This window comes from Phycodurus eques, chromosome 10 (assembly GCF_024500275.1).
Source record: "Phycodurus eques isolate BA_2022a chromosome 10, UOR_Pequ_1.1, whole genome shotgun sequence".
NCBI lineage: Eukaryota > Metazoa > Chordata > Actinopteri > Syngnathiformes > Syngnathidae > Phycodurus > Phycodurus eques.
The window spans coordinates 14,539,734-14,553,474 of record NC_084534.1 but is presented as its reverse complement, the minus strand read 5'-3'; the positions used below and the strand labels follow the sequence as shown (position 1 = coordinate 14,553,474).

General features: G+C 39.6%; 1 protein-coding gene across 2 annotated transcripts; it reads left to right on the top strand.

Annotated features, from left to right (window-relative positions):
* The first annotated feature begins 1,057 nt into the window (after positions 1 to 1,057).
* dgkab (diacylglycerol kinase, alpha b) lies at positions 1,058 to 13,711 on the top strand. 2 transcript variants are annotated; one of them, XM_061688854.1, is made up of 24 exons: positions 1,058 to 1,147; positions 1,574 to 1,653; positions 3,249 to 3,325; positions 3,821 to 3,962; positions 4,355 to 4,429; positions 4,545 to 4,594; positions 4,702 to 4,776; positions 5,444 to 5,560; positions 5,669 to 5,786; positions 7,029 to 7,117; positions 7,769 to 7,876; positions 7,963 to 8,061; positions 8,139 to 8,189; positions 8,404 to 8,477; positions 9,611 to 9,685; positions 9,759 to 9,844; positions 9,914 to 10,003; positions 10,093 to 10,253; positions 10,370 to 10,434; positions 11,131 to 11,221; positions 11,311 to 11,491; positions 11,553 to 11,673; positions 11,767 to 11,827; positions 12,969 to 13,711. In XM_061688854.1, the coding sequence occupies exons 2-24, from the start codon at positions 1,581 to 1,583 to the stop codon at positions 13,047 to 13,049; spliced, it is 2,160 nt and encodes a 719-aa protein (XP_061544838.1). In that variant the 5' UTR covers positions 1,058 to 1,147; positions 1,574 to 1,580; the 3' UTR covers positions 13,050 to 13,711. The 2 variants fall into 2 exon arrangements, with proteins under 2 accessions (XP_061544838.1, XP_061544839.1); XM_061688855.1 differs by lacking the exon at positions 1,058 to 1,147 and having other exon boundaries at positions 1,486 to 1,653; positions 8,145 to 8,189.
* Positions 13,712 to 13,741: the final 30 nt, after the last annotated feature.

Here is a 13,741-nt window from a genome sequence, read left to right as displayed (position 1 = left end):
TGCTCTATTTAATATTTGTGTATGATTTACAGTAAATCAATAATAAATAAATAACAAAATGAAAAATACGTTTAATAAACCAATTTCAGGGGAAAAAACATCTAAATTAATGCAACAAATATGAAAGGACTCTTGATAATGTAAATGTTCCACGGGCTGGATTAAATAACAGATTTTGCTTCTTTGCCCACCCTGGATATATACAGTAGAAGTCATATTAATAATACTTCTACTACTACTACTACTACTACTACTACTACTTTCCACAACAATATTAATGATTATCAATATTTATTTATAAATTCAATTTAGGTGAAATAGAAGCATTATTGGCAGCATGGTTGACTACGTGGATATAATGTCTGCCTTACAATTCCAAAATTCAGGGTACAAATGTCGGCTCCGGTCTCCTGTGAGGAGTTTGCATGTTCTCCCCATGCTTCCGTGGGTTTTCTCCGGGTCCTCCTTTTACATCCTTTATACATTCATAATTGAAGACTAAAAATTGTTTATAGGTGTGAATGAGTTACTGCACGCTTTATTAATCAATTTGATGAGATACAATAAGAGAGATGAAACAAAATTCAGTGTATAAAACCTGGATCAATGAGTATAGACGCAAAGCAGATGCAGAGAAGATTCACGGAAAAAAGAATGTGAGGGAATAGTTTTTGGAAGAGACTTTGATCTGTCTTTAGTTCTTAGACTTGAAGCTACGCCAGGCCATAAGCAAGCTCTTCTTGTGGCTTGTGACATGATCATTTTCCTGTCTGTTCACGATGATGTTAATGATGTTTTTAAAGCTTTGCAATAGGCCTCCCTTATGTCAAGCTTTAAATTACATTAACATTAGTATTTCTAATTATATAAAGTGTGTCAGTAGCTTGAATTCGGCAAATTTGGTAAAGTAGTACCCAAGTTTATTTTTGATTCATAAATGTGTCCATCAGTGAAAAGAAAAAGTTCTGTGTGGTTGCATTATCTGCTTGATTTCACATTGAGAGGCGTTGCCACTCACAGTCATCATGTGGTAACAGTCTCCTCCTCCTGCTGCCATGCTTAATCCCTGACATCCTTTAATACCCAAGTGGACACTGCTGCTGTCGCTTAACAGAGCTTCGTGATCAGGGCATCGAGTTTAGACGAGGTGAGGAGCTTGGAAGGGTTGAGCTGAGCATCAGGGGTCCAAAAAATGTGGCGAAATCTACTCATTCTCATGCATTGTCTGTCTGTTTGGGCTCATTTTAAATGCTACACTACTTTACATGCGCTTGATGGACAGATAAATTGCCTTGTAATGTGACAGTGTGTTTGTCTCCTTGTGGGGAACCAAATGTATTGATGCAACACTTTCACTAGGTTGATTTTTGACTTCACTAAGAGGGGAGTGTTCAAATTGCTGCTTTTGTGTGTAGCTTCAGGAATGGAGGGGAACCAGTTTAAGGAGTCACTTACAAAACCCGGAAATTAAAGCTTTATTGTGCGAACAACAAATGCGCGTCTTTACTTTGATGGCTCTCTGCATATGTAAAGTTTCTGTCCTCCATCTTTTGAAGTGTTCTGCCTCCCTCAGATAAGACATGGCCTCCTTTTGGGATACAGAAGGTACTGTGACACCTGTGGATTCTATCCAGCTGCAGAAATACATGCAATGTAAGTGTCACTATTTCAGTCTTTTACCAGCTAGAAGTTGTGGTATGTAGGTTAATCATGTAGTGACATGTATACAGTTACCAGATTTTTTTAACCGTAAAAAGTGTTTCACTGATTGTGTGAGAATGCTTTGCGAGACATTTTCTATCCATTTTCTTTACCGCTTTTCCTCACTAGGGTTGCGGGCTGCTGGAGCCTATCCCAGCTATCTTCGGGCGGGAGGCGGGGTACACCCTGAACCGGTCGGCAGCCAATCGCAGGACACATAGAAACAAACAACCATTCGCACTCACATTCACACCTATGGGCAATTTAGAGTCTTCAATCACCCTACCACGCATGTATTTGGGATGTGGGAGGAAACCGGAGTGCCCGGCGAAAACCCACCCAGGCACGGGGGGAGAACATGCAAAGTCCACAGAGTCGGGGCCGGGATTTGAATCCCGGTCCTCAGGACTGTGAGGCAGATGTTCTTATCAGTCTTCCACCGTGCCGGCCTTTGCGAGACAATCAAAGTTAATTTTAATTGCCCGTGATTGATATGGATTTGACAAATGTTAGAAGAGAGGTGGCACGGTTGGCGAGTGGTTCGCACGTTCACCTCAGAGTTCTGAGGTTCGGGATTCGAATCAAGGCTCAGGGCTTCCTGTGTGGACTGAGTTGCATGTTTTCTTGTGTGGGTTTTCTCCCACATTCCCAAAACATGTTTCTTAGGTTAACTGAAGCCTCTCAAATTGTCCTCAGTGTGAATGGTTTATTATTGTTCTACATGTGCCCTGTCTGACCATTGTAGGGCGTACTCTGCTTCTCTTCCAAAATCAGCTGGTATAGGCTTCAGCTCACCTGCGACCCTAGTAAAGATAAGTGGTATAGAAAATGGAGAATAAGTGGCTTGTTCAGGATGTTTGACCTGATAATTTCTTCTGTTCAAAAAGATTCTGAATTATTGGATTTTTCTCAAAATAGGTCTGTGTCATGGCAACACCAGAGGGGCATAGCATTTAGTAGGGGTCCAAACATTTGAATTCAGGGTCCGCCATCTAATATGTTGTGATTTATCATTTCAATGTTTGCAGGTAACTGGCCCTAGTCGATTATGGCCCTAGTCGGTTATGGTTTAAGACTAAAAAACAAGACATCGTGTTTCCATTCACTGTCAGTCTTTGCATTAACATTAGTAGGAGTTGCAAAATGATTGTGCATAGGGGAGTTCTTATTCAAAAACACAGCATTGTGTTCCCTAAGTGCGTGCCGAGTTACTGTAGATGGGGTCAGAACTAATGCACAATTGCGTAAACCTGTTAATGAGGGAACAAAAAGGCTCTACCCTCATAGGCTCATTAAAATGTGTATCTAGTCTTAGTTTTTGGGAGGATAATGGTTGAACGGATAACTACTCACATTCGTCCCTGTACTACCGCAGGACCCAAAGCCAGATTAGGTGCATGATCTTATGTGTGTACAAACAGTGATGAGCATTGAAGTAGTGCACGTTTGAAACAAATGGAGAATGCATGTAACAGAAGTTTATTTTTTCCAATCTACACACAGCATGCAGATTTTATTAAAGCAATTTCCTGGTGGGTCTTTTGCAGACAGCACTTTGAGGGTAAAAGATGTGATCAAGGAGTTTCAAAGCGGGGGTCGGCTCGCCCAGCACAGCTCTCGAGAGGTCAGTTATGCAGAAGCACCTGTGAAAACACCTCTTTCCTTTCACAACAAAATGTGCAGTTTATTTTCAAGTACAATCTTTTTCAAGGTACTATCCCATGCAAAATCATTCATTTGAACAAATTGCCATTTAAAAGTAAGGATAACATTTTCTTTAATTGTTAGAAATGCTAAGGATCTCAAGGGCACCCTTGCATGTTCTTCCATAGTTAAATCACAATTAATTCAACATGACAGTGCTTGTGCAAAAATAAAACCGGCCAGCCCAAAATGGTTAAAAGCTTGAATATTTATCAAGCCTTTCAGGGAAATTATGAGGTAATTCAAGATTTCACACGTTAATTAGTCATTTGTTTGTAATTACTCTTCAGCTTCATCATGAGCATTAGCAATAAAAGGAAACCCGTTTGGATTACATGACACTTTTAAAACAAAATATTGCACACCATTGTTTCCATTCTGTGTCATTACACCGTTGTTTGATTTATTTTTACAGTATGTGGATCTGGAAGGGTTCAGCCTCTTCCTTAAGACCTACCTAGAGGTGGACGACTTTCCTGCAGATTTCTGCCAGCGCCTTTTCCTTTACTTCCAAAATTTTGAGCAGGATGGCTCCACGGCGAACGCCCAGGCCAAAGGTGAATACGTTGATGCTGCATCTCTGCAGTTCACTCCACTAGGGGTCGAACGACTCAAATATGTTTTTGTATTCGACTATAATGTGATGAAAGTCGAGTTGATTAATCAATGACGTCATTGATATTTTTTCCAGCTCAGTACAGCGGTCCCTAACCTTTTTTGTGCCACGGACCACCATCATGGAAACAAATCAAAACAAATTATTTAAAAAAAATAATTCACATTACACTGAATGTAATTGTTGTAATTGAATCTATAGGTACTACTAAAGTTGACTTGACAAATCGGTTCAATCCTTACACTCTACCATGAGAAGCTAAACTAACAGCCTCAATGTCATGTTTTTTTTAAGATGCTAAGATGAATTAATTGCTTGTTTTGTTTTTGTCAGGTGGGGTGCTTCTCCGTGACGTGTCCTGTTACTTGTCAGTGCTGGAGGAAGGGCAGCCACGAGAGAAGCTGGAATGTTAGTTACCTTCTTCTTGTGGCATGTTTATTTGAATGTGTTTCATGTCTAATTTCCACTTGGAATATTAGAGAGTGGCTTTGAGAATGTGTGAAATAATGGTTTGTGTTTTCAGTTACATTCAAACTTTACGACAAAGATGGTAATGGACACCTGGATAGCTCTGTAAGTTTCTCCAAACCATCACATCATGATGCACTATGCAGAAGCAATTCCAGTGAATGGATTGTTTCTCTATGAACTATTAATGAGTTCTTTTGTCTGACTATCAGGAAGTGGATCGGATCATCACGCAGATGATGCGGGCAGCTGATTACCTTGGCTGGGACGTGGTTGAGCTCAGAACTGTATGAACCCTTTTTTTTTCACCAGTGGGTGTGGCTTATGTACAAGTTTCTACTTAGTAACATGAATATTTCACTTGCGCTTAATTAAATCTCACAGCGAAATATTGTTTTTTTTTAGTACGTTTCATTAGCTCACAATTACAGTAAGTTTATATATAACAGAGACAAGGGACATTTTTTTTTTTTTTTATTGTAACCATGATTAGATGTTGTTTTAGCAATGCAATGAGGACCATGTCATTACCGTTGGGCGAAATCCTAGCATCCCCAAAACCATTATTGTTGAAGAAATTTAAAAGGCGGCATTTTTTTAATGCATTAAACATTGTATCAGTAAGTTCTCAAGCTGTTTTCCACATTTTAGATAGGTTAATAATTTGTAAAATAAATAACAGACCCATGTGGGGACTGACCAATAGTATCAATTTGTGAAAAATCTCAATGTGGAAATAGGTTTCCGCCCGTTTGCGACGATATATGACAAGAATCTCAGTCAGAACAGTGCAAACCTATACGGGTGGTACCGTTATGATTCTTGTGGCGTGCGTGCATAATTCCCTTTATCCAGATTCTTTAATGGCTTTTTCCTTGGCAGGAAACATCTAAGGGTACCACCCAAGTCACAGGCCATTGACTCAAAACATACTCTTTTTTTAAATTTGTGTAGATACTCAAGGACATGATGACAGCGATTGATGTGGATGACAGTGATACTGTCACACTGGAGGAATGGCTGAAAGGAGGGATGAACAATGTGCCTTTGCTTGTTCTGCTTGGACTGAAGGTAAAACGCAAACATTGCACATACATGGCCCGCTTTTTCTCTTTTTTCCTTTTTCCCCCCCCCACAAAGCAGCAGTGATTCCTTATGTGTTTGCTTCCACACCCATAGGTGCCGGAAAGGGATGGGCAGCATATTTGGAGAATGAAGAATTTTAACAAACCGGCCTACTGCTGTGTATGTCAGAGCATGCTGCTCGGCCTCAGGAAGCAGGGACTCTGCTGTACCCGTAAGAGCACACAAACACCACAGGGGCTCAGATTAGGCTAGGGGTGTCAAATTCATTTTTGACGCAGGCCGCATTGTTGGTACGGTTTTCCACAGAGGGCTGTTATGGCTATGAAACCATATAAATGTTTAATCGCCTGATCATAGTATTCTATATATATATACAACAAAATGATGAATAACTAGTTTCCAAAGCAGAAGTCAAGCATAACAGTTTGTTCAACTGTTGTTCAAGTTACTGTAAAAAGGGGTTTGGTAAAAAAAAAATAAAAAAAAATGCTTGCAATATCGTAGCGTTATTATTTATTCCGTATTACGATGTGAAATTTTGGTGCAGATTTTGGCAAGAATTGTGGAAGTTGACGAAAATGATTTGCTCTCGCCGGCCACATAAAATGATGTGGCGGGCCGGATGTGGCCCCCGAGCTGCGAGTTTGATTAACAGTAGCTGCTATTTGGTTTTATTATATCCACTTGATACTCTTTTCATCTGAGAAGTGTTGCTTGAGGATTAAAGATTAAACATTTTTTGTTTTACCAGTATTTGATTTAATATCTTATCAAATTATTAATTGATGTCTTTTGTGTTAATATTGTTTGCACATATATGTCAAACTCAGGCCCGGGGGCCAAATTTGGCCCAAGATGTAATTATATTTGGCCCGCAAGACCATATCAAATGTGTAGTAGAGCTGGCCCGCCAGTATATAGCACATGCGCCACTAATATTACAAATCCCAGAATGCTTTGCTAGTGTGTTGGCTCATCAGTCTAGACCGGCGAGCGCCCCTTCCCTTTCTGTTGCTATCGTTAGCAACTATGCTACCAGTCGCCTCGGGCAAATTTACACTTCCCCTTCCCAAAAATGGCCAAACGAAAGATGGAAAACAGTTAACTTTCCAAGACAGGTGGGAGGCAGATTGTCTGTTCACCAAAGTAAAAGACGGACCTGTTTGTCGTGTGCGGAGCAATGTGACATATGGCATAGGGCTGTTTAATCATGTTTGTTGCAGTAAATCCACATATTCTGTATTATTATCATATATTAGTTTATGTACAGTCAAAGTTATTATCACATCATGAACCTTAGTTAGTTTGGGTCTTGGAGAGAAGGTTCATTTCTTATTTGAGTGGAGCTCAAAAAGTTTCTGAAGACCCTGGTATTAATACGTAGAGCTGTGACTAAAATTGCTGTTGTTGTTGTTTTTGTTAAATGAGTAGTTCCTATTTTCTCTGCCCTCAGGTTGCAGTTATACTGTCCATAGTCGGTGTTCAACCAAGAACGTTGAGCCCTGTGTGCCCACGTTTGTCAAATCCAAACAAGAACTGAGGGTGAGCAGCGTGACAACGATCCAGTTCCTTGCCATTTGGTTTGCTTTGAAATATTGTTTGTCTGGATGAGTAAGTTAGAAAATGCTAAATGGAATATCTTATGTGTTTTTTTAAATATACCTAACTATTTTATTTTTTAGGCTGTTCTCAATGGAATCTGGAGTCTGTAATCTAATGTCAATAGAGGTAACACCTGTGACGCTAGAAAGTAGTTAAACTTGATTAGATTTTTTATTTCATTAAATGCGACTAAAAACGACTTACAGTATATGGTGTCAAGAAAGTTTTCAAGAAGAAAGTCAAGAAAGCTCATTACATTGATACTCATTGATTGAAGTTATTCTTGCAAGACCAAGCTCGACAGTTTAATATGGTTCAAATTGTGAAACAATGAATGAATAGCTGTTGTTGAAATGATTTTAATACGAAACCTAACCCAGCCAACGAGTATTTTCATCATCATACTGGCACGCAGACAAACACAGAATCCAACTCTGTTGGATTCTGTGTTTGAGTTGGATTCTGTGTTTGTAATGGCAAGTAATGGTTAAGAATATCAACTATTTGAATTAGTTGTTTCATACCTACTAACCAGACTTAGGACATTGGTGTACTGTAATCAATCTTTTTAAACATAAACTTTTGCCTCAGGTGCCGTCTCATGACTGGGTCAGATCTGACCGCAGCTCCAAGTGTCAAGTTTGCCAAAAGAAGATTAAAACTTTAGCTGGAAGGCTTTGTGTGTGGTGCCACCAGATGGTGAGAAGAATGTGAAAGAAGGCTTTGTAATAATTAATTATAAAGGATAACTACAGGCTATTGACACAGGTGTGCTTTCATTTAAGCGACACGACGAGTGCATCTACACTGGAATATCCACCTGTGACTGTGGCCTACTGAAAGATCATATTCTCCCTCCATGGGCCATACATGCTCGCTCCAAGGTAGAACATCATAGTGTACTCTGCTGCGTTGTAAGTCTGCATAGTTGAGTTTGTTGTTTGTGTTGTGTTTCCGTAAGGAACAGGACACCAACCTGTTGAACATAACTCCTGATGGCAACATCTTACAGGTACTTGTGTTGTCTACATTGATCACCTCCTCTTTTTCTGTGACAAACATGACCTGCGCATATCGCTATTCCTCAATGTTTTGGTCCATTCTCGTTCATATAATAATGCAATAAAAAAGTGAACAAAGGAATGGACGATGAGGTGCACACAAATGGTGACCCCATATTTCAAACATTATTCAAAGATGATGATGGGCAAAGTATTTTCCCTCAGATTGTTCCCATTCCTAACATTCACCCGCTGCTGGTATTCGTAAACCCAAAGAGTGGAGGAAACCAGGGTGAAAGGTGAGTTGACATTAAATACATGAGGTGTGAAATCTAATGAGATACAACAATAAGAAAAGAGGTATGCAGTATTGTTTGTATTCATTTGCAGGGCTATAGAAAGCTACTGTATCATACAGAGAGGTTTTGCTAATACTTAGTCTTTCTGATAGCTGAATGAATTATGAAGATTTACAGCACTGCAAACTACAACCACAATAATAAACATAATGTTAAATTAATGGTCCCCAGATTATGAAAATATATAAATGCACAATAAGATTAACTGTAAAATATGTTTTTTTAACTAAGCAAAGTGTCCTCTACTTTGATCTGATTGCATATTTAATAAATACAATTAATTAGTCATTTAAGCCACATTGAACACTAGAAAAATAGCATTTGTTGCCTGTCCCCGCTTCCTAAAATTATACTTTACCATGAAATATAAGAATTCAAATCCTTTAGAAATGTTTACATATTATTTTTCTATACTTTGTGTTACTCCGTATTACAACTCTACCTTTTATTATCTTAAGACTTAAAAAAACAAATAAAGTTTAAATGGACATTTTAGTTGTGTCCTAGGGGTTTCACTCAGTCCTGTTACCCCAACATATTACCCCATCTGGAAAATTTGGAATATTCCATAAATCATATGGTCCACAGGGCGTTGCCTCATTCAGATCCCCTAAATGAAAATCCCCACTCAGTCCCGTTACCTAAATTATTGTTACTATTTTGTTGTTGTTGAATCACTGTAATGTGCTTTGTATCAGCATGCTATTAGCATCAATATCATGTGGCTACAATTCATGATTCTATGCTAAAGACTCTCTTCTGTTACTTTCAGTCCTGTTACTCAAAAGGGAAGTTTTAGTACATACAATAATGATATTTAAAACTAAAGTTGATAGATATGGGCCAATACACATTTTAAATAGTTCAATATGTGTATTATCAGATTTACAGTTGAAAAAACACAGAACTTAAATTTTCTTTTCGTAAATGGCACCATTTTTCGTAAATGGCACCATTTCAGTGAAATGGCCCTCATACACGCTTTGCACATCGTGCAAAGAGATACAAACAAAGTAGTTAGGAACAATTCAGACATTTGTTATTCAATTTTACTATCTGCGTTTTCTCTATAGAGTTCTATGTAAGTTTCAGTACCTGCTGAACCCACGTCAAGTGTACAACCTTTCCAATGGAGGTCCCGCGCCAGGGTAACGCACCTTTGCCACACTACCCCTTCACTTTTGAGTGCACTTTTCTTAACAATAACTCTTTTCATTTTAGGCTACATTTCTTCCGCAATCTTCATGACTACAGGATTTTATCATGTGGAGGAGACGGTACCGCCGGGTGGATCCTGGATGCCATCGGTACCGGCGCACTTGTTTTAGAAGTGGAATGAAATGTGAGAGGATTAATCCTGTAGCTTGTGTTTTCAGACAAAGCTGGCCTCCAGGTGAATCCTCAAGTAGCTATCCTGCCCTTGGGTACCGGCAATGACCTGGCTCGCTGTCTGCGCTGGGGAGGAGGTAAAAGCATCAAACTCAGGGAAACATGAAGTCACATGCAATTTGACTTGTAATGTACTTTCCCTCCTTCTCTTGTGACCGCTTGGAAGGCTACGACGGGTCTGATCTGACAGAGACCCTGAAGGACATTGAGGCAAGTGAGCTGATCCAAATGGACCGCTGGAGCATTCAGGTGATACCAAATGATCCTAAACAAGCGGGAGACCATGTGCCCTACCAGATCATCAACAACTACTTCTCAGTAGGATCGGTGAGTTACATACTGAAGCATTGGCTGATTGATGCAATACAGTACTTGAACTTGAGATATAAAATGAAGTTCCTCGCTGAGGTAAACACACAAACATTTTTGTTGTTGTTGAGCAGGATGCTTCAGTTGCTCATCGTTTCCACTCCATGAGAGAGAAATACCCTCAGAGGTTCAACAGCAGGTGAGGATGAGTAGTACAATGTAACTCTGCTCTGTACTAACTCTTGTGACTAAATACTCTCAAAGGAGGCCTGTAAAAACATTAAAACTCCAAATAGGAATTCATTTAACAATTTTTTTGTTTTATGTCATAGTTTGTAGTGGTATAGAACTGCACTAGTTCATACTAATCTTTTGATTGCCGTATTTAAAATTATGGCAAAGTCTCTTTGCCAAAACAATAACCCCAAAAATAAACATACTGTATTGTTTAAGGGATACATCTCTGACAGTCTTGCATTAAACTAAGCAATAATTTGTACTGTGTTCATGGGGGATAGCCGCGCAGAGCAAAAATCTGTAATTGATGTGCCCTCGAAATGTTTATAACTGCCTATAGATTTCACACGATGGTGGCAAACCACTACTTTTTTTTATTTTTATAAAATGAAGCTCATCAACTCTCTTCAACATAGTTCCTTGTATACCATGATGCCACAAAATAGCGCCAAAGCAGTACTTTTATTACAACACTTTAATTGCTTTGGCCTGAGCACAAAATCAGTGACTAGGTGTTTTCGGTGAACAACAGAGTATAGTTTACGAAATATGAGCGAATTTGTGGCTCCGTGACCCAACATTGTATTGCGTGAAATAGTAGTACTGTATGTTGTGTAGTTATACCTAATATATAGCAATTTCTTCTAATGTTCTAAAGAATGAAAAACAAGCTTTGGTATTTGGAGTTTGCCACATCTGAGACCATCAGCTCCTCTTGCAAGAACCTTACAGAGTGTCTCGCCATTGAGGTGAATGTTTCTTTGGCAGTCACGTGACCTTTTTAGGGGAAACACCCCTACATTCATTTGTTGTCACACCTTTGTTGAACGCATAACAGTGCTTTGGGAAACGTCTGGACCTGAGCACCACATCTCTCGCGTGCATCGCTGTCCTCAACATACCTAGCATGTATGGCGGCTCCAACCTGTGGGGCGAATCCAGTAAGGCTGATGGTCCACCACATGTGCAGCCTGATGAAGTCATCACTGATCCAGAAATTCTTAAAACAACACCACAAAGTATGCGCTATTTTGTTATTAGAGCAATTGCAAGGGCCTTTTCAATATGATATCTTTACAGGCATGACGGATAAGCGACTTGAGGTTGTGGGCCTGGAAGGGATGATAGAAATGGGTCAGATCTACACTGGACTGAAGAGCGCCGGGCACAGATTGGCACAGGCTTCCCAAATTACTATTAGGTGGTGTTCTTTACCCTCTAACGGAACACCCAAATCATTGCTCCAAACTTACCCAATAAATTAAATGCTTCTCTTGCGTCTTCTCTATTACAGGACGCTCAAAGCCCTGCCCATGCAGATTGATGGGGAGCCGTGGATGCAACCTCCTTGTACAGTAAGTCTGTTTTCATAGTCACCCCAAACATTTACTGAATCAAGCTTTGTGATTTCATCCTGGATGTTCATGCATTACTTTGACTATGAACATGAGTGTGCTCCAACAAAATAATATTACTTAATAAAGTTAGAGACAGAACTGAAAACTCCAACAGTGTAATAGTTTACAACTGAACTCCACCGCAAATAATTGCATAAATGACCATAAATGACTAAGCATTCAAATCTGAAAAAGTAAGCCATTGCCTATTACCTTAAAACTGCATTCATTTTAGTAGCCAGCAGGGGGCGAGATAGACCTCATTCCACTCTGCACTATGTTCTTTTAATAAAATATGTTCAAATTCAGGGTAAAATAGATGCATGATGAAATAATGTCAGCACTAGGGGCATATTTAGTGATTTGGGGCCCAAGGCAAAGCCAGTCATGGGAACCACTACTTCTGTGTCCTCCAATGACAAAGGTTTTATTTACCCACTTCATTTTTCACACAACCGCATCAACAACATATTTATGAATCAAATCTGCACATGTGCAGGAAGAAGATGGAATAGAGTTAGAGTAACAAATGAGAAGGGAGGGGACCCCTTCAAACAATCATGATAAATGAAGCATTTTGAGACTAAAACAATAATAATCGCTTTAAATTGAATACATCCTTTTGGGGCGGCACGGTGGCCGACCGGTTCTGAGGACCCGGTTTCAATCCCTGGCCCCGACTGTGTGGAGTTTGCATGTTCTCCCCGTGCCTGCGTGGGTTTTCTCCGGGCACTCCGGTTTCCTCCCACATCCCAAAAACATGCATAAATTGGAGACTCTAAATTGCCCGTAGGTGTGACTGTGAGTGCGAATGGTTGTCTGTTTGTATGTGCCCTGCGATTGGCTGGCACCCAGTTCAGGGTGTACCCCGCCTCCTGCCCGATGACAGCTGGGATAGGCTCCAGCACGCCCGCGACCCTAGTGAGGAGAAGCGGCTCAGAAAACGGATGGATGGACATCCTTTTGGCCTGTATTTGCCTAATAATAGGTCTCCCCTTGGTCAGCACAGGACTACATGTATTATTCCAAATGATTTTCATTTTAATAATTTACATTTTGACTGAACCAGAGCCACCTGTTGTGTCTTCCTTTATTCCAGATCCACATAACTCACAAGAACAAAGCTAACATGTTAATGGCGCCACCAGCAAAGCCATCCGGCTTCTTCCACCTCAAGTAGAACAGCCTTTTTCCACAGAGGGATTCCCAACAACAGTATTCCATAAATAATGCAGAGATACTCTGTGTTTGATTGTTTCAGTCTTTTCAATAGCATTATTTGTGTGTTCTGTTTCCCAGAATTCCTACACTGCAGTTGTGTTACGAGTAAGCAATAATTGTCGTTAATGTGCCGGTTTGAAATAATGCAACCTCTTTTGTGGTTGAATCACATTTTCACACAAGGATAAAACATCGGTACATGTTTACATGTGGTTGTTGTGTTCACTGTTTGGCTAAATAGATACGCAGTAGGGTGATAGCTTCTTAATGACGTGCTTACCTGCACTTAATGTATTGTAGAAATATATTTATTTATGTGTTTTAATTGACAGACCAGGGAGAACAGTTAAAATGACCTTAATGCAATGTGTTTGAGTTTTATTGGACCTTTAGGTGTTATGCAAACAGTGCGATGTTAACTTGACTTGCTCAGTGTCTTTTCTCTCCTACAAACTTCACAGCAAGGCAGATGTTAATCTAACCTAGTAAACTAATATAAGGTGGAATTATGTAATACATTGATTACTTTGGGGGAAATCTTTTATTGCTGTTACATTATTTATGGTTGATGGTCATTTTCTATTGATATTAAATACTGAGAAATACACCCATTTCAATGTACTCATGTCTTAATAGCTTCTTCTGCTATCT

Coding starts and splice junctions, on each gene's coding strand:
- dgkab (XM_061688854.1), top strand. CDS start 1,581: ATGGCCTCCTTTTGGGATACAGAAGGTACTGTGACACCTGTGGATTCT. Junction 11,674..11,766: donor GCTTCCCAAATTACTATTAG/GTGGTGTTCTTT, acceptor TCTCTATTACAG/GACGCTCAAAGCCCTGCCCA. Junction 11,828..12,968: donor GGATGCAACCTCCTTGTACA/GTAAGTCTGTTT, acceptor CCTTTATTCCAG/ATCCACATAACTCACAAGAA.